This window comes from Neodiprion pinetum, chromosome 3 (genome assembly GCF_021155775.2).
Source record: "Neodiprion pinetum isolate iyNeoPine1 chromosome 3, iyNeoPine1.2, whole genome shotgun sequence".
Classification (NCBI taxonomy): Eukaryota; Metazoa; Arthropoda; class Insecta; order Hymenoptera; family Diprionidae; genus Neodiprion; species Neodiprion pinetum.
In genome coordinates this window covers 14,211,266-14,237,911 of record NC_060234.1, presented here as the reverse complement: position 1 = coordinate 14,237,911, position 26,646 = coordinate 14,211,266, and the positions used below count along the sequence as shown (strand labels likewise).

The 26,646-nt window shown below is 37.0% G+C and overlaps 1 protein-coding gene across 6 annotated transcripts in view; it reads right to left on the bottom strand.

The window, feature by feature from the left end:
- Nmdar2 (NMDA receptor 2) overlaps positions 1 to 26,646 on the bottom strand; it is a 1,937,843-nt gene that overhangs the window by 1,174,451 nt on the left and 736,746 nt on the right. For all 6 annotated transcript variants that reach the window (XM_046618083.2, XM_069134406.1, XM_069134408.1 and 3 more), the window contains one exon: positions 2,737 to 2,878. In XM_046618083.2, coding sequence (XP_046474039.1) covers positions 2,737 to 2,878 — 142 coding nt within the window. The remainder of the gene's footprint in view (positions 1 to 2,736; positions 2,879 to 26,646) is intronic.

Below are 26,646 nucleotides of genomic sequence, written 5' to 3'. Positions count from 1 at the left end.
TTGTCGAGTCAGCTTATGTAAAAGTGTCACCTCTCATGTAGGTCGCGTATCGTCGTGCGTGAGCGCTCGGTTTAGCGGAGCGATTTGTGAACTTTAGGTAATTGCGAGTACGGATTGAGTTCGGATGCGTTGCGATAAGCGTCATACGATTACCGTTAAGAAACGCGTAATTACGAATAACAATTAGAGGTGCGATTAGCACGTCGAGCCATAGTAGGTTTTTCTTTATTTTGCCCTTTGGCGTAGTACTAAATGTTGCGATTTACGCAATAATTCAGCCGAGAACAATCGCGGTTAGAGCGTCGAGTGAGATGTTTTTTTCAGTTTTCGTCTAGTGAATTAGTTGGCGATTAGCGCTGTATTTAGTATTGAACGATCGCTGTTAGCGCGTCGGGTCAGATTTCGTTTTTGGGTTTTGTTTTATTGTTTGTTATCGAGGAGGCGACTAGCGCAAGTAGGCTTAAGGTTTCTTATAGAGGTGATTTTTCTCAGTTCTGTTTTTGTATTTTGGATCGCGAAGAGCGATTTTGAATTATTCTTTTTTTTTTGTTTTTGTATCACCGCTATTGTGAAATATATGATGTTATTCTATTTCTTTTGTTAAATAGCGTGTAGTTTTCGAGGGTTTCTCTGTCTCTCCAAACATTACCCCTCCGCTTACCACGGTACTGAGCCACCGAGCATATTCCCGAGGTATATCGCATCAACGATTACGAGGCGTGTTAATCACGCCAGGCGCCTAACATAATCTCGCGATATCTTTTTTAAGACCCAAGTTTCTAGCTTACATCGCGGCTGCCGAATTATTGTGTACGCGGTAAGTTCTCAGTCATTTTATCCGAGTGCCCAAGGTACGGGAAAAATCTACGTCACATAGCATAAACGTCATGCTTACAATAATGCTGATTAACATACGGCCTCACACAAACACATTATCAAGCGTGATCATTTGTTCAATAATGACTAGGAAACTATCTTACATGAAGAGCCTTAATATTACAGAATATTTCTCTTAGAAATGTTCAATATTATTGAACATGCTAATTGCATAAATCACAGCCAAGATGAGGAGCATTCTAGTAATATTTACACCTATGCCATCTGTAGATAACACACATGCAATGTTACCGATCGATCTGTGGATCGATTTGATCGCCGCTTCATGTTTTCCTTCAATCATAGGTTATATGTAGTTGGCGCCTTTCTTCTCCACTGTTTGCTAATTCACTTGTGGATGGCATAATATTATTACGACTTTGCAACAAAATTTTCATAGAATTTTTTCCTCCCTCATTTTAATCATTTCTCAACGATGAGACGGTGGGCGTCTTCACTTCCAGCAGTTTTACTGTTCAATAATTTGAAGTTTTTTTTCTCAAATATAAAATCTATTCCTGTGCGTGTCATTTTCATTAAACCAGGTAACAGATACAGGTTAATCTGATTCGTTCGGGTTGGTACTTGGAATATTAATCGCAAACTTTATATTTATAATTTTTTTTGTCTCTAATTGCAACGGATGAGTGATTATTAAAAATTACGATCCGAAGCGAGCCTCAAATCGAATCGAAATGTCAACACGCGTCGTTATCATTGACCTTCATAGCGAAGATTCACATTGCTTATCAACTTCGAGGTCAAGAATATTTCCAGATTAATGTCAATTACTAAGCTAGAGTTCCCTCTGCATGTCTTCAGAAAACTGGTTGAATCTGACGGTACGGCAACAGCGATCACAACCCTGGTCGATAATGCCATTTGCAAGTTTTTCGATAATGCAAGCTGTACGCTGCAGAGATTGATAGAAGTAAAATAGTTGGTTTGTCAGCCTGCTGAAGGGTTTTTTTTCGCTAAGCCTTGGTCAAAGATGATTTATGGAAAATGCTGGATGGCTTGATGTCGAGGAAGCGAATGAATTAACCAATGCAGATGATAAGTTTGATATGATTATTCTCTTGAGTATCATATTTGGTTTTGCTGAAGACTATAGCAAGATCATCGTTAACGCGAAGTATGAGCTGATTCTCACCAGATCAAACAGTGATTTGCATGTTATTGTTCGAAATAAAAATAGATATTTCAGAATCGTGATTGATCAAATAGAATAGTTGGTACCGTACGTGAAACTCTCGGATAAACGAAAATTGATAGTGCTAAATTTCATCGAGAAAGAGAGACTCGTTTTTATAAGCTTTTGTAGCTGAGACCTGTGTGAGTATCCCTTGCTATCGACAGTCACGAAACCCGTTTGGACAGTGAAAACATCAACCTAATCAGACAGACCACCATTTGTAATGCTTGATTTTCAAACAGATTGAAAAAAAAAAACAGGCAAAAATGTCATGCATCATGACCATTGTACTATTACTGATCTAAGGCTCTTCTTCAATTTTCAGTATTATCCGTTTAGTGACCTGAACTTGGACAATTGCCAAAATCATGCAATTAATTAGGGAAGATAACCTCGAAAAAACTGACCGGAAGTGACATTTTTTTTGACACTCCGGACAGGATCCATTGTCTATAAAGTCTGGCACCCTATTGACCACTATATTTTCCATCGATTCATATGCATTTTGGCCGTATGATCGATGAGGGAACATATGGTGCGGTCGGCTCCTGGACTATTAGTTGTCGTTCGAGGAAATGTCTAATTGTAATTCAACTTCACTTCATGCCAAATTGTTCAATGACTCAACTATTGAAAATTTCAACAGTACCTGAAACGCATCTTACCTGCTCCCATAGTGGCTGTTGTTCGTTGACCCCTGGTCGAAGATTCATAATCTTTAGTTCAGCGGCCTTCAGAACTCCATCTTGTGTAAATTCTACATTAGGTTTGCCTTGATCACCTTCTACGGTGACATTTTTCAGATACCTATCACAGAAAAAATTAATAAGTATTTTTTTACCTGAGTATAATTCCAGTAATCAGTAACGTATCTCTTCCGATAATAGTGGGAGGTACAACCATGTTTCAAAGCTTCTTTTTGTGATGACGTGATAAGCACAAACAACCTCATGGTTAATGTGATTAAGACAGATAATTTGACGCTCTGTTCACAAATATTGAGCTTACATCGTAGGAAAAACAAGCTAGCGCATCAAAGGTACTTGGTCGTTTGTTGAAAAAATTAAGGATACACCTATCTCCATCTACCATATTCTGATGTCGTTTAATGTAGCTTCATTGTATACAAACATAACAACCAATATAGTTATCGAAATAATTAGCAAGAAGTGGTCAACGACGAAACCACACACAAACATCAATAAAAAAGAATTTCTGGATGTCGCAGTCATGTTTGGATTATTGCTATTTTTCCTGAAAAAAAATAATACAAAAAAAATGTATGGCTTTGCGATGGGGTCACCCATCACCCTAGTGGTTTCCAAGCTGGTTTTAGAATACTTAGAGCTAACAATAATCATACAATCACCTTTCGCACTCCCGTTCTATAATTGTTATGTTGGTGATATAATTACTTGCGTCCATAAAGAGCACGTAAATCTCGTATTTAATAAATTCAACAACTTTCATCCACGCATTCAATTGATTATCGAAATCGAACTAGTGAAAAAAATTAACTTTCCAGATACGGGAATCATCAACCAACAAAAGAGAGTCGTGTTGGACTGGTATGATAGAGAGACTTGGTCTGGGAGATGTATTAATTTTGAGTCCGAACATGACATGGAATATGAAAAATCTGTTGGTATAGACCTGTATGATCGTTGCTCTAAAATCTCACATACACGATATCGTTTATAAAATCTTCAATTGATTGACACGACTTTCCTAACAAACGGATATCCTTTAAGCTTTATCAAAACATAAAGTGTCACAAACTGCAAGAAATGCATAACTTTATTGACTGGAATTACAATACAACCTTTCTGAAAAGAATATAACATCGATTTCATATGTTGAAGGTCTATCCAGTAAAATTAAGCAAACTTTACAACAAGTAGGGATCAATGTTACATTTAGAATAAGCAACACTACTAATAGTTTATTTTCACACCTAAAGTCTGTCGCACCTAATTAAGATATAATTAATACTGTATACATGATAGACTGTACTCATTGCGATAAACTTTATGTTGGGTAATCGTCACAACTCTTGAAACACAGAATAGCAGGTCATCGATATTATACCCAATGCCATAACACTGCCTGATGTGCTGTAGCATCACATAGCTTAGACCTAGTACATCAATTCGATGTTGATAATGTTGCAATTTTAACAACCGAACCTAATTGGTATGAACAAAATATTTAAAAAATGGTTCACATATATAAGAATAATGACAACACAGTGAATAAATGTACATACATTAGGGTGTGCGGGAAAAAATCGATGTTTTTTTTCGGTTGCATCCGGCATTAGAAGTTAATTTGGGGTAAAAAAAAAGATTCCTAGAAGGAGAGCTCAAGAAAAAAATTATTTCGAACGGCGCATTGCATTTGAAGACTTCCCATAAGAACAACACAGAAAAATATTGAGACTTCTGAATGTGGTACTGCAACTTTCCAGAAAAAAATCACACAGAAACGCCTCTAAGATAGTCGTATTGAGAACCGAATTCCATACAAAAAACGTTATACGAAAAATTAGCTCAGAACAACCATTCAAATGACATCGCTATCTGAAGTTGAATTTTATTATTTAAAGATGTTCTGTCTGTACAATCCCAGACAAAAATTGTATTCGATGAGAATTTTCGTACTTCGTGACTCAATTAAAATCTGAAAAAATTCGAAAACATTTGGCATGACACGAATAAAAATAATCAACAATAATATTGCCCAAAAGTTATTAACAAATTGGTAAAACAAAAAATTTGCAATAACTTTCGAATGAAAAATGCCCACTTTTGATTCGTACAGGAAAAAAACAGCGGTCACTGGAAAGTTATTGCAAAATTATTTTTTTTTAACAATTTGTTAATAACTTTTGGGCGATATCAGGATTGATGATTGTTGTTCATGCCATACAAAGAGTTGTTGGATTTTTTTAGATTTTTATTGAGTCACGAAGTACAAAAATTCTCATTGAATACAATTTTTGTCTGGGACTGTACAGTAATACATCCATCAGCTACGTGCGCGCCAAAAAACACGCTGGCACCTAGCGGCAGTATGCGGTAGCTCGTGGTGCAAAATTACACGCTGCCACCTAGCAGCAGTATGCGGTAGCTCGTAGTGCAAAGTTACAAGCTTCACACGAACGGGAAACCACGACATTAGTTTCAACACGTCTCATTATAAAAAATTGTCGATTTTTTTTACATGAGTATTTCGATTGGTGACAAAGGTGATAAGTGCAATAATGACGGAAAAAAAATCTCAATCGTCGGTTAAACAGATATATTTAGTTGGTTCTGAAAGTGTCGGATTTGTTGGTAGAAAACTACCAACAAATAAACAAGTTTTATCCGTGTTTTTTCACCACCATCGATCTCTCAGATTATCGATAAAAAAAAGTGCTGCTGCAATCGTGAAAGAGGTAAAGGAATGTTGGGATCAAGCCGGAATTCCAACTTCACGAACCCAAAACATTATTCGGAAATTTATGAAACTTTTTATTGAATGGGAGTTATTAAACAAAAGCTCGCAAAGAAAAAATCGTCAACTAAAAAGATTACAGAATGCAGTTTCCGGTCTAAAATGGAAGAACTGTTTGACGTTTCGCGTAACGATGCGTTCAGCTCGCGAACGTCCAAAGAAAAAAGGACATTCTTATCAGGACAAAAAAAAAACAATCGACGTGGTTTCGTCCCAAGTTCAAAGAAATCACCAAATGAAACCGAAATACAACTAAACTCTTGTAAGAATTCTAGCCGTATTTAATCCCTTATTTACTTATGATTTATTGCAGAGTTATAACAACAACAACAACGACAACGACAACGACAACGACAATGATACAACAATGACAATGACAATAACAATAACAATAATAATAATAATATATTATCATTATTATTATATTATATATATTAGAATTATAATTACATTCGATATGAAGAGGAATAAATCATTCCTGATAACGATTTTTCTATTTAGCTTTGAGCCAACACGTCAATTATGACATCGCCTCGGACATTGCATCAAGTCAAGAGTTCAGTTCAACCCCTTTATCTGTGCCTAGTAGCCAATTCGAGAATTCCATTGATTGTTGGAATGATAAAATACTATCCTCTGCTAAGCGTCCAAAAATAAATATAATTTCTGAAAATGTGGCCGCTGCTCTTGACAGAGAAAATTTGAGTAGCAGGAATGCTGCTTATATAATTGCTGCTGTTGCCACAGAGCTGGGGCATAACATCGACGACATCAATTTGAGCCATCGAGCTATTCACGATAGCCGAATAAAGATGCGGAAAGAAATGTTCGAAAAATCGAAGAATGATTTTGTTATTCCCAACAACGTAACTCTGCATGGGGATTGAAAAATTCTTACTGAGCTCACTGGTACCGATAAGGTTGATAGACTTCCGATTGTAATTACATACAATGGGCAAGAAAAATTACTTGCCGTTCCGAAATTAACGTCAGGAACCGGAAGAAATCAAGCTCTTGTCATCATCGAAACACTGAACTAATGGAATATCAGTGACCACGTGAAAGCACTATGTTTCGAGACAGCTGCAGTAAATTCCGGTACTGATTACTTATTTTTATTAAGGTAGTTCTGTATGTACACGTATCAGCCAAAAGTTTCGACCGCAGTGTACAGTAAGATCTCATACGGGCTATTCCGCGTCAACCGGATCAGTCATCTCTCAGATATTTTTTTAATTTGGCATGTGGATTGTGTAAGGGGAGTTAGATTTTTGTGCCAAAGCGCGAATCTCATAATGCAAAATTCGATTTTTTATTAACAATAACAAATTAGACTCCCATTTTTTTCAAAAATTCATAACTTCGGCAACAAATTAGATACAATTTTTTTTTTTTTTTCAAATTACGCGGAAAGCTCCATAGAATTTAAAAAAAAATACGAAATGGTAAAAAAAAGTTGTTATCAATTGTTTATTTAACAATTAATTTTTCAAAGATTTTTAAAACAGTGACCGACACGATCAAAAAATTTTTTTAAAATTCTGACATGTTCCTTGAACTGTACTACAACCTGTGAATTAATTCCAGAGGGGTGTTTTTCTTCGTTTTCGAGTAAAAAATCATTAAAGGTGTCGATGCGCATGAAATTGCGGCGCGTCGAGTCTCTACGTAATGGCGGGCGGCCGGTTGCCGTCCACCGCTACCCCGCGGCGGCGTCGCGGCGTTATTTTAGAGTCATTTTCACGATGTAGGACATGATTGAAAAATCTGAAAAAAATACTGTACCTTCACAAGGCCTGCTCAAAGCGATAAGTGAAGTTTCAAGAATGTGTTTTTCACCGTTTTTTTATTACAGAGATTCGAAATTTGTTATGACGCATTATGATTCAAACATGAATTACGAACACAGGTCAAGTGTTGTTCCAGGATATGGAATACCTGCACCTGTGCATGCGTCACCTAAATCCTTCACTATCCAGGTAGTCCAGGTAGGGTCACCACCTCGATTCCGCGAAGGGGTCATTTGGCTAAAGTCAGGTACATTGAATTGCACCTGCATTATGTTAGCCCCATTGGTGGAATTCAAGCAATTAGAAGAGTCGTTGGGTGGGTGAAGCACTATATTCCAGGATATGGAATACGTCCACCTGTGCATGCGTCACCTAAATCCTTCATTATCCAGGTAGTCCGGGTCACCACCTCGATTCCGCGAAGGGGTCATTTGGCTAAAGTCAGGTACATTGAAATGCACCTTCATTATGTTAGCCCCATTGGTGGAATTCAACCAATCAGAAGAGTTGTTGGGTGGGTGAAGCACTATTCTGAACGAGTATAAATTTCGAGCATTTCAAAATGCATAACATTCAATCGAATACCAGTGTAGCGATCAGTGCAATACATCGTCTCATTCTTCACACAAGTAATTCATTTCTGAAAGCAATGTCTACAACAGATGTGAAACGGTGCTGTAATCCTTTCCAAAGAGTTGGCCATAATTGGGTGCGAAATTTGGTAAAGCCAGTGACACCAGCATTACGGAAAAAGTTTCCGGACCTAGGAGAATATGTGTGCATGGATTGTCGAATAAAATTGTACAAATGCAACACAATTACTCCATCTGATAAAAACGAGGTAAGTGATATGAATCATAATTATGCGAGTGGTGACGATCTTGTTTCACCTTCACCAATTAGTGAACAGAGCAGTGTGGAAATGTTTCTTGAGAATGATATCGGGCAAGAATTGTTGTGTGATGTGAAAGAATTGTTTATCAACGCGAAGTGTGTCGCGGACAAAATTAAATATCTCACAATGACTCCTCGTAGTTGGTCCATCAGAGAATTGGAGTTACAATTTGATTGTTCATATAGAATGGCTCGTAAAGCTAAAATATTGCAACGTGAGCGTGGATTTGGATCCTCCCCAGATCCAAGACCATCTCGCACTCTTTGTGATGATGTTGTCTCTCATGTAGTGGAATTTTACTGTTCTGATGAAATAAGTCGGATCATGCCTGGTCAGAAAGATTTTGTCACTCTTCGCGATGTGGATGGTTCAAAACATCAAGTCCAAAAACGACTTGTTTTGTGTGATCTGAAGGAAGCTTACGCCGCGTTCAAGCAACAGCATCCGAATGATAAAATTGGATTTACAAAATTCGCGGAACTCCGCCCAAAGCAGTGTATTTTAGCTGGACCAACAGGAACACATACAGTTTGTGTTTGCAAAATTCACCAGAATGTGAAACTTATGTTGGTGGCGGTTAGCTCAATTTGTCAGACATTCAAAAGAACGTACCACGATTTGATAAAACAGATATCGTGTGACTCTCCAAATCCTTTGTGCTATCTCGGTGATTGTAGTAGTTGTCCAAGTTTTGATATGGTTACACACGAAATGGAAAGTTTATTCGACGATAATTTCGTAGAAAGTATTAGCTACAAACGGTGGACTCATACGGATCGATCTGTTTTAGAAACGATCACGCAAGAAACGGAAACGTTCCTCGAGACGCTAAAGGAACAGACGATAGCCCTCAAGAAACATGATTTCATTGCTAAACAGCAAAGTGCATATTTGAAAGACAGAAAACATCGTCTACAACCAGGGGAGTTCTTAGTTTTGGGTGACTTTGCTGAAAACTATGCATTTGTTGTTCAAGATGAAATTCAAAGCTTCCACTGGAATAACAATCAAGCTACCATCCATCCTTTTGTTGTGTATTATGTTGAAAATGAGGACTTAAAGCATAAAAGCTTCGTTATCATATCAGAAAATCTACAACATAATACAGTCGCGGTCCATCTGTTTCAGAAGAAACTAATCGGTAAGCTTTTTGAGTTCTTCGGTAGTGAAGTTATCAAGAAAATGATTTATTTTACTGACGGTGCTAGTGCACAATATAAAAATAAAAGCAACTTCATTAATTTGACTCATCATTTTGACGACTTCAATGTCGAGGCTGAATGGCATTTCTTTGCAACGTCACATGGAAAAAGTCCATGTGATGGCATTGGTGGAACTGTGAAAAGATTTGCTGCACGTGCAAGCCTACAGCGGCCCAATGAAAATCTTATTTTGACTCCAAGGCAATTATTCGAATGGAGTGTGAGTGCATTAAAAAATATCGCATTTGACTTCTGCAGCAACAGCGAACACGAAGAACATGAAAAATTATTGAAGCCGCGATTGAACCAAGCAATAACGGTTGAAGGCACTCGACGATTCCATTCATTTTTACCTCTATCTATAAAAACTGTAGAATGTAGGGTTTACTCTTCCTCTGATGAGTCATTTACCCGTAAATCTATGCGCTAAGATAGCCATGTAAGTTATGACGAAAACCTTTGCTCACATTTCTAAGTTTAATGCCCAGTTTGATCAAAGATTAATAGATTGTATCCATAGAATAAGCGATTTATTTGTATGAAATATATAATTGTAAGTGCGTTCATTTCGCAGCTTCCACATATCTTCGGGGGTGATTATAAGTACTAAAATAAGTAGCAAGTTATGTAATTATTATCATTTATGTGCACTCTCATGGTGCGTAACTGTTATTTTGAATCTCTGTAATAAAAAAACGGTGAAAAACACATTCTTGAAACTTCACTTATCGCTTTGAGCAGGCCTTGTGAAGGTACAGTATTTTTTTCAGATTTTTCAATCATGTCCTACATCGTGAAAATGACTCTAAAATAACGCCGCGACGCCGCCGCGGGGTAGCGGTGGACGGCAACCGGCCGCCCGCCATTACGTAGAGACTCGACGCGCCGCAATTTCATGCGCATCGACACCTTTAATGATTTTTTACTCGAAAACGAAGAAAAACACCCCTCTGGAATTAATTCACAGGTTGTAGTACAGTTCAAGGAACATGTCAGAATTTTAAAAAAATTTTTTGATCGTGTCGGTCACTGTTTTAAAAATCTTTGAAAAATTAATTGTTAAATAAACAATTGATAACAACTTTTTTTTACCATTTCGTATTTTTTTTTAAATTCTATGGAACTTTCCGCGTAATTTGAAAAAAAAAAAAAAATTGTATCTAATTTGTTGCCGAAGTTATGAATTTTTGAAAAAAATGGGAGTCTAATTTGTTATTGTTAATAAAAAATCGAATTTTGCATTATGAGATTCGCGCTTTGGCACAAAAATCTAACTCCCCTTACACAATCCACATGCCAAATTAAAAAAATATCTGAGAGATGACTGATCCGGTTGACGCGGAATAGCCCATACGTACGTGGCGCTGCCTGTCTCGAACTTTTGGCGATGCTGTACACTGTTCATGTCCTACACAATCACACCTTATGCATGGATAGGGCCCCTACACATATATAGAGCGCCTCTGTAAACTTGGCAACATCGCAATTTTTCAGTACATAGTAGCGTCCAACGTGAAAGTGTCAGAGTTCTGTAAAGTTATATTTGTTTTGTGAAAAAAAAATCTTGATAATGGCAACCCAAACGCGATTCAAGGGTCAGTTTGTGAAGAAAAAAGTGCTCGATAAAAAACTAAAAGCAGTTTACGCCATGTGTCGAGCGAATGCCGCTAAACGAGAGGAGAGTGGACATAACCTCCATGATCGGCAACAAGAATTTGCTGTCGAAGGGCGCCGAATCGTCGATTTAGAATATCTGGCCCAACAATTGAAGTGTATTCGCTGCAAAAAAGATATTTTATTGAAGAAAGCGGTGAAAGAAACGCGAATGGGATTGAACTCAATTCTGCACATTGCCTGCGACGAGTGTTGTTCTATAACCCAAGTACGCACAGGCAAAACACACGTAACGTTGGAAAATAAGACGCACGCTGATGTGAATACGAAAGCTGTATTGGGTGAGTTATTTTTTCAATTGTGCAAAATATAGAAATTAATTCGAAGAACGGATTAATCTGCCAAGGATATGCCTAATATCAAAATGAATTTTACAGGTGCAGTTCATTCTGGCATTGGAGAAACGGCGTTGAACAAATTATTGAATTGTTTAAACATCCCAACCATCGGGTCCCATGTTTTTAAAAAATATGAAAGAGAAATTGGACCAGCATTGGAAGCTGCTGCGAAAGATTCCTGCCGTAGAGCTGCTGAAGAGGAAAAGAAATTAGTTATAGAGAATATGGAAAGATTGTGCCAGGAATTATAAGTTTTCACAACAATATAATATTTCTATAACAATCCTACATCCCAGTGGATAAGACTGAGACGGTGCAAGAGCTCTCACTAGCATCTGAGTTCATTCGCAGTGTCACCTTTGCATACTGGAATGCAGGATTGCTATAGATTTTTTCCAGCGCCTCGACACCAAGTATTAACTTGCGGTCAAGCTGCTATTGTGACTTCAGTGTTTATTGTTGTGAAAAAAAAACGTACGTATAATTTTTGCAAATGTGACTTATCACAATAATTAACTCCACGGTGTCTGTTATCGTAATGAAAATAGTGATCATGGCATACAACACCGTAAGAAATTTTGTGAAATAAATTTTACTGCTGCGTCAGGAATCTAGATTTTGTGTCATCGCAGTCAACATTCAATGCAGCGAAATGATAAATTCTCACTGCGGTGACAGATATTGTAGAGGAAATAGTTATGGTATACAACACTGTAAGAAATTTTGTAAAATAAATTTTACTGCTGCGTCAGGAATCTAGATTTTGTGTCATCGCAGTCAACATTCAATGCAGCGAAATGATAAATTCTCACTGCGGTGACAGATATTGTAGAGGAAATAGTTATGGTATACAACACTGTAAGAAATTTTGTAAAATCAATTTTACTGCTGCGTCAGGTGAAATGATATAGATTTGGTGTCATCGCAGTCAATATTCATTGCAGTGAAATGATAAATTCTCACTGCGTTGAGCATAACATTTTATCAGCGTGGCACTCCATCTCCCTTTTTATGAATCCCTTATTGTAATTATATTAAATTTGTATATAGCGGTGAGAATCAAATCCATCTGTAAATTGATATTTTTTTAAATAGCAAATATGGTTATACTTGATATTTTAAAGAATTTGTAACTTAGAGTTCGTCTACAAGGTGGAAAATTTTATATAACTTTTCGCTGTTGAAACTATTGCAACGGTGACATAATGGCATATGTAATAGATATATGTATGGTGATGATAAAAAACAATAAATTGGAATAAAATGCTTATCGTTCTTTTCGTTATCAGGCCACTAGATATAGTCGACGAAGTTTATCCATTCGCGCGGACCCTCGGCTCTCTCACTAACCCTAACCTTCATCCTCAAACAATCGACGATGATGTAAGGAGAAGAGAGGAATTTGACACAGCAATAGGGAACATCGTGAATATCATCGTTTCCTATGATATGGGCTGGAGCAAGCGGGGCAATGGCCAAAGCTACAATAGTTTAAATGGCTATGGTACGATTGTCGGTTTTCTGAGTGGAAAAGTGCTGGACTTTGCAGCGCGAAATTGGAAATGTAGAATGTGTACCAACGGCCACAGCAAATCCGATCACGAGTGTAGGCAAAATTTTTGCGGCAGTGCGAAGGCGATGGAGTCTGACGTAGGCGCCGCTCTAGTCAACGAGAGTTCGATTCTCAAAGATATCGGGCTGAACGTGAGATTTCTGATAGGGGACGAGGATAGTTCAACGATCTCAGCAGTACGTCAGGGAAATCTTTAAACAGTCTTCAAACTCGCAGACAGCAATCATTTGAAGAAAAATTTTGCCAATGCTTTGTACGAACTACGAAAAGGTTACAGTGAAATGAGAAACAAGGAAGTTATTCCTCATTTGAAAAAATGTTTTTCTTACGCACTCGTGCAAAATAAAGGACATAGTGCCGAGTTAGGGAAAACTATTCGCAATATCCCTGAGCATGTTTTTGGCCAGCATGAAAATTGTGGAGTTTGGTGTAAAGGTACACATAAAATTGAACTGAAAAATCAGCAATTATACAACAAGCTTTCAGAGCTATTTGGCTATGCTGACAATGCTGCAAAATTTTGTGTTGCTGCCTCCAGTCAAGCAAATGAAAGTATTAACAATATAATGGCTCACAAAGCACCTAAAAATTGCTGCTACAGCCTGAGCGAATCAGGGGACTACCGATTAGCTAGCACTGTATGCACAAAAAACGAAGGCGAAAAGCACATCATGGACGTCAACTCGAAATTGAATGTATCACCGGGGAAGCACACTGCATCTTTCGCGAAGGTGTTGGACACAAAAAGAAAAATACGAGCGATGAAGGCAAAATCACCAACAACTAAAGCTCGAAGAAATTTATTGGCACGAAAAAAAGAAGCCTCCAGGAAGTCGATGGAGCAATCTGAAGGGATTCAATATGAAACTAACTGCGGCATCAACTCTTGTTCAGAGAGCAAGGGAACTGTTGATTTTCGACTTCTCTTAGATATTTTGCCAACCATCGCAGTATCGGTAGACAGCTGCAATATAATATATTTCGATTTGGAGACGTCTGGGTTCTCGAAGGACTCAGAAATTTTACAAATCGCAGCAAAATTTGAGAATTCAACATTCAGCGTCTATCTCCATCCGTCCAAGTCGATTGATGCTGATGCTTCCCGGGTTACGGGGTTGAAATACGTTGGAGGAAAACTGTATTTCCACAGCAAAGAAGTAGCCACAATTGCGCCTCGTGAAGCTCTAATTTCATTTCAACAGTTTCTCGAATTTTCATCGAAGCCATGCGTTTTGGTTGCTCATAATGCATCGTTCGACTCCTCTCATTTACTGCGATATATAATAGATTACGGTATGATCGAGAGTTTTAAAAATATCGCAGGGTTTTCAGATAGTTTGACTGTGATGAAAAAAGTTTTGCCTGAACGAAAAGCCGAAAAAAAAGTTTCAATTTACCAATTTTAGCCCGCGACTTATTGAATTTCGGAACATCCGATAAATTTCATGAAGCCCTATTCGATGTTGAAACTCTCGAGAAACTATGTGATACTTTTGCCAAAAAGGAAATGTTTCTTGAAGTTTGTAAGCTTTATAAAGAAGTGATAATGGTGAAACTCCTGTCACCAAGTCTAAAATATTTGAAAGGCGTGATATCAAATCAAATGATTCTGAAAATAGCAGGAGCCGGAATTCATTATGAAATTTCAAAAGAGGTGTACGCGAAAGATGGCGACATCGGAATAAAATCTTTATTATCGGAGAAAACGATCTCAGGTGAACCACGGGTTACAAAAGCGAAAAAAATAATCGAGACGGTAGTTGAACACCTGAGAATCAAGGGTTAATTTTTGTTTATCAGTAATTGACATTTATATTTAAAAGTTTTCATCTGAAAAAAAATGTTATTATTGTTATCAATGTTGAAAAAAAATGTATGCATTGAATTTATTTTTTACTTTGTCCGCAATATTTGTTTTTATATACGTATATTCGACACGCACGATCATAATATATATGACACAATATACATGAAACTAACGCTTTACAAAAGTGAAAAAAAATAATCAAGACCGTTGTTGAACACCTGAGAAACAAGCGTTAATTTTTGTTCATCAATAATTGATATTTCTATTTGAAAGTTTTTATTTGACAAAAATTTTATTATCGTTATCAGTATTTAAAAAAAAAAAGTTATTCATTGAATTTATTTTTACTTTGTCCGCAATTTTTGTTTTTATATATACAGGGTGTCCCTAAATTGAGGGACACGGACCAGCGAGCGTGATACCTGACTGAAATGCAACCGAGAATTTCTTTACCGGAAGCTCGTCCGACGCATAGTTTTTGAATTATAAGCGATAGCGTTAGGCCAATCAGAGTGCACCATTTCATCTGGATTTGCCGCCACGGAAATTGCTGTTTTGTTCGTCTGGGTGAATTATTATTATTCGGTTACAAATTAAATATCGGCACCTCCCCTCACTCGCTGTTGTACCCCTTCTCGAGCGCTGACCTCGGTATTGTTGCCGCGGCACACGCTGCCGGCCGCACACCCACGGACGCACACTCGTGTGTGTGAAAATAAGCGAATGCCCAGCTACACAATACTACGAAACACACATCTACGAGTGAAAATAAAAATAAATCTCCAAATAAATCAGCGGATTTAAGATTTAATGTTATAAAACACTTCCAATCATCGATGTATGCATAAAACTAGAGATTTTAGATGATTGATATGCCGTTAGGGTTCATAATTAGTCATTCAATCAATCTGAATTATGCTTTCCGAACATTTTTTGTGTCTTTGCAACATAACTTTTCCACTAGTTTGAAATTCATCATTGACATCCGATTTTTCAATAATGCGAGGGAACAACAACTCGCTGAAATGACGTGTCAATAGGTTTGTAAATCACTTACGATTCACCTGAGTTAACACAAAATAACTGAATAAATGAGAATTCACTGACTCACTAAAAATGATAACTGAAATCTGGAGAATTATTTGAGATTTAACTGAATTAGGAAGAGTTGTAATAAGTCAAGTTACTTTGAATAACTTTAGATTCGTGCCAAAATTTTATGTTAAGAGAGAAAAATAATTAAATTCAAATAAAAAAGTAATTTTAAATCAAGAAGAAGGAAATTCCCAAATACCTGAATTCAAATGAAGCAATTTCAATTTAATAAATCTATCTGAATTTGAAGAAAAATAATTATTATTATTTGGAATAGAAAAATGAAGTCGAACTACATGAATAAATTCAATCAATTCAACTCAAAAAAATATGGTGTCATTCAAATTCCCAGTTATTTCCTCGTCGATTCAATGTGGGTCTGGAGCCGCTTGTTTACTAACACGAACGATGCAATACAGTATCGATGTATGTGATTTAAGTAACAATTACTCAAAATTTGTCAAACTCAAAAATATTTTGAATAAGACTATGAATTATCGAAATATCTCTTGTGATATTAAGACTACACGCAGAAATTTACCAAATTGATTAATTTTTACCAATTTGATCGAGCCATGTCCGATTACTTTGTTGAAATCGATTAATCGATACATCGATTATTCTCAGATAAGTGTCCATCACTAGCATTGATCTCAACAATTTCAACGTTACTTGCCACTCCAGACCCACATTGAATCGACGAGGAAATAACTGGGAATTTGAATGAAACCATATTTTTTTGAGTTGAATTGATTGAATTTATTCATGTAATTCGACTTCATTTTTCTATTCCAAATAATAATAATTATTTTTCTTCAAATTCAGATAGATTTATTAAATTGAAATTGCTTCATTTGAATTCAGGTATTTGGGAATTTCCTTCTTCTTGATTTAAAATTACTTTTTTATTTGAATTTAATTATTTTTCTCTCTTAACATAAAATTTTGGCACGAATCTAAAGTTATTCAAAGTAACTTGACTTATTACAACTCTTCCTAATTCAGTTAAATCTCAAATAATTCTCCAGATTTCAGTTATCATTTTTAGTGAGTCAGTGAATTCTCATTTATTCAGTTATTTTGTGTTAACTCAGGTGAATCGTAAGTGATTTACAAACCTATTGACACGTCATTTCAGCGAGTTGTTGTTCCCTCGCATTATTGAAAAATCGGATGTCAATGATGAATTTCAAACTAGTGGAAAAGTTATGTTGCAAAGACACAAAAAATGTTCGGAAAGCATAATTCAGATTGATTGAATGACTAATTATGAACCCTAACGGCATATCAATCATCTAAAATCTCTAGTTTTATGCATACATCGATGATTGGAAGTGTTTTATAACATTAAATCTTAAATCCGCTGATTTATTTGGAGATTTATTTTTATTTTCACTCGTAGATGTGTGTTTCGTAGTATTGTGTAGCTGGGCATTCGCTTATTTTCACACACACGAGTGTGCGTCCGTGGGTGTGCGGCCGGCAGCGTGTGCCGCGGCAACAATACCGAGGTCAGCGCTCGAGAAGGGGTACAACAGCGAGTGAGGGGAGGTGCCGATATTTAATTTGTAACCGAATAATAATAATTCACCCAGACGAACAAAACAGCAATTTCCGTGGCGGCAAATCCAGATGAAATGGTGCACTCTGATTGGCCTAACGCTATCGCTTATAATTCAAAAACTATGCGTCGGACGAGCTTCCGGTAAAGAAATTCTCGGTTGCATTTCAGTCAGGTATCACGCTCGCTGGTCCGTGTCCCTCAATTTAGGGACACCCTGTATATATATATATATATATATATATATATATATATATATATGCTATTCATTTGTATATTCACACACACGACCATAGTATATATGACACAATATACATGAATAGTACACAATATATCTCTCTATCTAATAAAAAAGTTTCAAACAAATGAACGTAGAAAAAGATTATAATAACAATGGTAAAAAAAAGATTATAATAACAATAGTATACGCATGAAGTTGGCGGTGGGGTGAGATCCCGAAAACAAAACAAAAAGCATCTAGCAAACCCTTTGACAGCTGTCATCGGCCGTTTATGACAGTCTTTGACAAATATCTTTATAGGTATCTGTTTCTGACGCGCAAAAAATGAACATGCAAACGAAAATTATCAAGATGATTCCCGACGGGAATTGTCTTTTTCGCGCGTTGGCGTATTGTGTATACGGCACTCAAGATCGACACGCAGAGGTGAGACTGAGTATCGTTTCAAATATAGTGGATAATTGGTCTACATTTGCGGGTTTTATTACAGGTAATGAGTCAAACGGTGCTGTGATTAGGTCACCTGGTGATTACAAATCACATATGAATAAAAATGCAATATATGCAGCTGTGGACATTTTTAAGATATGTTTAATCGTATATCGCGAAGAACAAATTCATCCACACCGGATCGGATCACAAAATGGAACACAATTCTCGCTACTCTTCACCGGCGACGGAGACAGTGGACACTTTGATGTCTTGCAGAACCAAAATAAAATTCAGATAGTGAGTAATAAGTATGAAAAGTAACAATCAAATAATAGTAAATCTAAATATATCACCAAACAGTCAAAAGGACAGCCAGGATTTACGATGACAATGGAGAAAGGAGGAGTTTCAAGCAGCAGACAAGGCGATGAAGATGGTGGATGGTCGGAAGTATCACAAAAGAAAGAGGAAAGTAAAATTGTAAGTGCGAAGAACCAAATAAGCCATAGAATAATATCCATCAAATATTCGTATAACCAGGTAAGAGGACGACCAGGATCGATGTTGACGACAAGAGAAAGAGGTGTTTTGCGGAGTGAACAGCAACATAAATATAGAGAAAAAAATAATATAAAGAAGGTGATTTTGGAGAATAACGGGCAGAGCGGTAGCAAAAATAATTCAGCAAGTCAAGGAGATAGATCGATATCAATAGAGAAGGAACACGAATTTTCAACCATCGAATGGAAGCTTAGATTGATGAAAAAAAGAAAAGTAAGCACAGAAGGAATTGAAGTGGACAGCAAGTGCAGGACCTGTCATTAAATCAACATGAAGGAATTCGCCTATCCACTAGACAATGCGTGAGGAAATAGTGAGGCGCGCAGCACCGAGTGCCCGAGGCGCGTAGCGCCGAGATGGGGTTGGCGCGCGAAGCGCGCAGGGGCGAAGCCCCTAGTACGAATAAATAAACGAAATTTAATTGATTAGAAGAACAAATATATTTTCCATCCTTGTCGTGATTATTGAAACCTACGAAAAATTTTACTATCGCGGCTTTTACGACGCGCGCATCTGTTCCCTGCCGCCGTACACTGTTGCCGTTTCGTCACAGCTGATCGTATCTCCGTTCCCCGTCGCGTAAGATTATTTATTTTCATTAATCGATATCTTCGAAACTAAACGGTGAAAAATATATATATTTTTTTTAAATTAATCCTACAGTAGTGCTCAACACGCGAGTGATTTTTCAATGAAGTCGTAAGATCCGTTCGGGAGCTATCATAAAAAATGTAGACAAAGTCCGTCAATTTGCGTGTTAGGTATAGGCCGCACGTGCAAAAATATCGATGTTTAATTGCAAATATCTTCCAAACGGGACGGTAAATCGGTTTCAAATTTTGTGAGTCGGTCCATGGAGGTTGTTTTTACACCATACTAAAATTTCAGGCCGTTCCTAAGATTTGGACAAAACTACAGAACTACCTTAACATTATTGTTATTACGATTATTTATTTCGCTGTAATTATGCATCTATTGTCTTTGTTATTATTATTGTTGTTATTTTCTTTGTTGTTGTTGCTTTCGTTGTTTCTACTCGTATTTTCAATTAATCGAGTTATTATTATATAGTGATTGAAATTTCCAACAGGGCCATTCCGTGGTACTTGTTGTTTGGTTGAGAAAATGTTGGGTCGCCAGTTAATTCATTACGCTTGTCGACACCACGTCTATGAACTCGTTCTTCGAAGCGTTTTCGAAATATTTTGGCCGACATCGACTGGCCCAAGCGTACCAATTTTCAGCAGATTTTCACAAGCTTGGAATAACATTGATCCTCTCTATTTTCAAAGTGGTGTGGAAGACGAAAATGTTGCTGACGCTTTAGCAGGGAAGCAAAATGAATTGTTGACTTTTATCGCTGATCAACTCAAGGTATTCATTCTCGTCTTTGGAATAAAATAATCAAGCATACAATCCCCCCCCCCCCCCCTCCCGCCGATTTGATTCTAGTTCAAGAACCTAGAAAGTATATTTGACAAGCCCAGTTTACATATTTTTCACGAATAGACATGCACTTTAAAAATCTTCTCTCACAAACATTCCTGAAAAAATTAATTCCTTTCAAAAATAAAAGATCTGATAACTCAAAAAAAACTATCGAATAAATTCGAATCATACAAAACAAAAATGAATTTATCTTTGCAAAAACTTAAGGTATGTTCGATTCAGTTTGAAAATCGTTTTATTTTTCATGTTATAGGTTTTGCAACCACGAGATGATTACAAAGAACTCTTGGAGCTCGCATACATTTTCTTGGGAGGCGCTGAGGAAAATTTTAATGTAAAACGCCCTGGTGCGATTCATCATGCACGATGGATGGCAAAAGCGATTTATTCTCTAAAAATATTGATTTCCAGAGAACAATTCGTCTTGTCTGATTGAGAAAAAAAAAGTCTTCGAGAAATATGCATTTTTATCGTCATATTTTATATCGAGGCGTGGTTTCGAGCTCCTTGTGCCATTTTGACCCCAAATCAAGATCTGTCACTGCTACAAAATTTCATTCGTTATTGCGAAGTGAATTCTGTAGTAGGGGAGGCTGCCTCAAAAAAATTAGCAAGTCACTTGTGGTACTTGAACGAGAAAACAGTTGCTTTCTCGTTTTTCGACAGTGCTGTGCCGATAAGTGTGAAGATGAAAATGGTACAAGCTCTGCAATCTCGAGAAAAATCTAAAAATACTACTAACTGTTAAAAAAAACGATTGGGAAATGTTGCTGAAAAAAGATATAAGCGATTTCGTTACGCAAGAATCCTTATTTCTTTTTCAGCAATTCAATTTACCTTATAATTTTTTTAGATTAAATATTGAATTATGGCCTGAAAACGATAGTTATTTGAGTTGCTCAGATTTTTTTAAAAATCTAATAGTCGTTGATGACGTAGCCGAACGTGGTGTCGCTTTGATAGAAGCTTAAAACGGTTCGTTAACAAAAAACGAAGAACAGCTACAATATTTATTGGGCATAGTGCAAAATCATCGACAGAAATACCCAAACTGCAACAAACAGACTCTTAAGAAAAAGAACGATGATTTATAAGAGCATTATAATGTAAAAACAAAACTATTTGATCAATATTAAACCAAATTAATTAAATAAAGCTTTTCGAAACCCGATCAATGATGAACGTCGTTTCTTTTATATTTCTCGTTGTACTTAATTTTTTTTGTATCAGCGAAACATTTCGAGAACGATTTCATGCAGATTGTATGTTGGAGCAGAAAATTCACTACAAAAAACACCCAAAAAGTTTTTCCGTAAAGCGGAAAATTCAATTTTTACAGCCTTTTGAATTTTTTTTTCTATCAATCCAACTTCAGATAGCTATGCCATTTGAACGGTTGTTCTGAGCTAATTTTTCGTATAACTTTTTTATACGGAATTCGATTCTCTATACGAGTATCTTATAGGCGTTTCTGTGCGATTTTTTCTGGAAAGTTGCACTACCACATTTAGAAGACTCAATATTTTCCTGTGTTATTTTTATGGGAAATCTTAAAATGCAATGCGCCGTTCGAAATAATTTTTTTTTCAGCTCTCTTTCTAGCAATGTTTTTTTTTACCCCAAATTAACTTCTAATGCCGGATGCAATCGAGAAAAAAAAACATCGATTTTTTCTCGCACACCCTAACATACATCCAGTATCTAAGTTGCCTGTATTCAAACTTCATATAAGTTGTACTTAAAAAATGGCGCGGGCTTTATGCAAATCGATATTGATTAGGATTGTTATCTCCAATCTAAGGTAACCGAGACCTTCAACCTGCTCCTTACTTCGTCGAAAAATGGTACTGCGATAACACCCAAGCAATCACAGGTGTCAAAAAAAATATGAGTGATCTGTTATAAGTGATGTAATCTTAGGTTTCACTGATCCAATCACAATGATATTATTAATTGAATATTTCTGCTTATGTAATTTAGTTATTATCTTATACCTCATCTGGTAAAAAATTCTTTCGTGATGTGCAATTTACACTCGGGGATAACGAATCTGAGACGGCTAATTTTTTCCACCAGATAGTTATGTTCGCAACACAGAGAAACCTACAGCGACATAGTCGGCCTAGCGCGAACAAACTCAATCTCAATCAACATAACATAACCCATGACCGTTGATACATATATTATATATTATATTTATATTTGTTTTAGCCACCGCCAGGGGCGGAAGATGTATTTATAGCACCCCCGGGCAAACAATTGTAAGCCCGGGGGAACATTGTTTGTTTTAATAAACGCCCTTTAATTTGTATTCGAGATGACTCAATGTTTAAAGGCGAATTTCTCTTGAACGGTTAAAGTTCTATATCAGTAGTTTTTTATAGAGCGTGAAATTTCCTATAAGAATCTGTTAATACAGATAGTTTATTAGATGTACGTTTAGATGGTTTATATGTCAGACGTTTATGAGATATATTTTTTCCTAAATTTTTTTACCTGTTATTTAAATGGAAAATGGAAAAAAATCAATATTAAAAGCTCGTATTTGGCTGAGATATTCTATATAAGATGCTCTACCGAAAGTTTGATGCGTGTTTGAGAGAAATTTTTTAATTTTTTTTTTTCGCAACACCCCAATACCCCCCCTTTCGAAGAAACTTGTTGTGCCCTCTTTTTCATGGCGAGAACAACAAAGTATTATATTTCTTATATTTTTTATACTTCTGCCCGAATAAAGTAAGCATAACTAAGGTTATTGATAGTATTTTTTTGATAAACTTTAGATATTAAAAAAAAGAAATCGAATTTTTCACCTAAACATTGCTTTTTTGAGTCATATATGAAAATGTCGATAAAATAAATAACTAGAGTCAATTTTGAAAAACTACGCTTACTCCTAAGGTTGTTGACATCGAATCTTTCTAAGACGACTCAAATATCAAGAGCAACAAAACCACTGTTGGCCAGTGTTATGTGACCGTCGAATCCTCTCATGTATACCGTTGTCGTTCTCCCAGTAGCATGGAGTCAGGATAAATATGGTTGTTAGATTTATTGTTTTATTGAAATGGAAAGCGGTAGTTTTATTATAATAATAATATATTTTACGTAAATTACATATATGAAAACTTCTTAATTGTTTCGTAAGCGCGCGTCTCACTTAACCCTTTCTATTATAAGTCTCTGGTTCAACAAAAACGTTTCTCCTCCTATATTCGCACACATCTTTAGTTTCTTCTTCTTACTTATAATACTTTCATCTTGACACAAAGGAAAACAAATATAACCAGGCTAATTGAAGGTGAAGATAATTTGCTTGTATCCCAACAATGGTAAATGATTAGCTCAAACACATACTTTTCCCCTTCATTTACCTAACTATCAACTGTGGAAAGTAAGAACCGAGAGAAAGACCCAATTAAGGATTATCTAAGCTTTCAACTACCGAAGACGAGACTTCAAGAAGCAGGCTTCATTTCACCTACCGAAACTAGCTGCCGATATCCACAATGACGATACCACCAATCAATCTTGAGAAAACCCACGGTAGCCATCTGGGATGCGCCTACACGAGTTCCTGCCCAGCTAAACCACCTATGAGACCAAAGTTCATCCGATAGAGCAGAGGCTGTTCCAATCTCCCGGCTGCCGTCACGAGTCCTTCAAGAATATCTTACGAGGTATCGCGGAAACAAGCGGTGCCGCGAAAGCTATAGTTAAACATTGACCCCTGCACCACCCGGCAACGCCAGCGCTAGTAAAGCATGGGCCAATCTGGACGCACCCATGATGCGAGGTAATTATCGGCCGCAGCACTTTCGACGCTCGCTGCCACAGCGAAGCAGGTCCTGCTCGCTCATCACTTCGTCACTCCTGCTCTGGGTCCTGACCGATATGGTCGCGACTCTTTATCCTGTGAGCGAACTGAAAGGACGTCCTCCACTGCTGCTCGTCGACGGCGACTCGCTCTACATTTTATTCACTTCTGATCTCTTTTTCCCGTCCAGTTTATTTCCTTTCACGTTCTTAAGTCTCTCAAGTTTTTTATTTGCCATCCCGTTCCTGGTCTCCTACTTCTGCAATTTCCTCATTTAACTACGTAGGTAACTTTTTGGTACCCGCTCGAATCCCCAAGTTGTCATGTTTTATTCCATTTTTTTGTTTCGTAGATATTTTCTGTCGAATGAACCTTTTCTGGGTTTTCGTGCAGTCTTTTTTTTATTCTAATTCAGTTGAGACCATATCAATGGGCCATTATTTGGCATTTTGTAACCCGTAGTTTGTTGCCGAATTTAACGAGTGTGTGAATTATCAGTTTTTTGGGTAACTACGTTCTTTGTCAAGTTGTACAGTGCGATTTCTTTCGTTGGTATACGACCAATTATTATTGTTTTGGTTTTGATGCGTCTACTCGCAAATTTCGCTTCGAGTTGGGTTGCTGCGTAGTATTACATCAGTCTGCCACGGCCGACGACGTGTCTTCGTGGCGTCCCTATTCAAAACCTTTCGGTACTTTAGTATTTGTGTCATCGCGTTAGAATTATTTCGTTAACTATGTTGCGCGGGCTAATCGCTTATATTTTGTTATATTTTACTCCTGTCTCAGGTGATGTACAAAATGGAATAAGTTGTTACCTGTTCCCTTGCCTCAATACATTGATCTTTTTTCATTCATTACTAGTTTGGTATTGTATGAAAGTGTGATTGGTATTAACCCTAATCAACTCACGTTTCCCTCTGACACCCTGAGCTGCTGAATTCCTGGTTGCTTCCCTTTTTTCCGTTTATCCCCTATACCGCATTCCAGTGGTCCGTATATACCTGGCGCTCAACATATTGTGTTCCAAGTCTGAGCTTTTGTGCGAATTTCCATGTTATCTTCTCTCACGCCTCATGTTTGCGGTGTTTGGCCGCCTTCTCGCTATTGTACGATTTTCTGGGCAGGTAAGCAGGTTGCAGGTAATGCCGTATACAAAGCTCAATTCTTGAGAATTCATTTACTACACAGGTGTGCAAAAGATATTCTTTTTAGCTGCATGGGATGTTTTCGTGTGTGTTGAATCTAAAAATGACTTCCATGTTCCTCTGTCACGTACAGTATTCTTACAAAATACAAGGTATATGCGTAAAAACGCATAACATTAATGGAAATCCACTACTTCATTACAATGAACAATTTCTCTATGAAATGTATTCAACATTGGGTATTCATTCTTTTCACTTATGAAACCATTTCTTATTTTCATTGATACACCTCCGAACACGTTTTCGCTTTCCATTTTCTGTTTCGCTGTTTGTATTAATTTTTGAGTCTCATTTTAGTACATATTAAATGAAAGTAAGAAATCACTTTTGCATACGATTTTTAAAAGCAAGAATAGGATACCAGATTTTGAAGTGAACGGGTGTTTCACTCTAAATGAAACTTCAAAGACGAGGTCAAGAAAAAACCCGATGTGATGGAACTTTTTAACTATTTTGCCCAGTTTCAGTGAGTGAAAATCTATAAGAAACAGTATAAAAAACCTGTGCAGATTTTCGGTTGCAGACGTGTACTATATCCTCGAAAACTATGTTTATTCATAAATCATACTAGAATGATGATTGTGACTTTCTGATCCTGCACAAATCTGACGAGGATATTTTGGCAATGCAACGACGTCTTCTCATCGTTCAAGAAACACGAAAGTGTCTCGGGCCGAATGTATCGAAAGAAACCTAGGCACGAGACGCAGTCTCCTGAGAGCGACGAGCAGCCATTGGCATATGCGGCGTAAACAAACTTACGCATTCCTCCCCTTTCTCCATTCCCTGTGACACTTGACAATTTTATGAAAAATGCCGGTTTCAAGAGATTTAAATTAAGCTCTATTTCGGTGTGATCAATAAACAGAGAGCTGAAACATATAATTTTAAATGTTTCTAATATTGTCAAAATCGTCGGTCCGATCAGAAGTTCCCTTCTTCTTTTCTGGACTACATAGATATATGACATACGATGGAGAGTTGTAGGACTACATAGATAACATAGAGAGCCTCCGTTCTATTCAAGAATTTTAACTGATCCGAGAAACTTACGGGGAAAGCGCAAAAGCGCGTCTCGATTGCTGGTGTATGGTCGATAGTAATATGGAGTAGTACTACGGAATACAATTCATTTTTTTAAACAAACTGTCAGCCGCGAAATGCATGATGCGGATGAACGGACGGAAAGAATATCAGAGTCAGTGTTGAAAAGTTTGGGAATGTGAGAAATGAATCATTAAACATCGTTTGCATATATTTTTTCACCACTAATAATATCGCGGGGTAAAAATACATGGACTATAGTTTCGCTTTCTGGAAAAATAATGCCTTCACTGACAAGGTTATGAAATCCAAGTTGTTTAAATAATCCGGATAATGAATAAGAAAGCATCTAAACGTGCTCTAAAACGGACTGGTAAAAAAATGATGAGA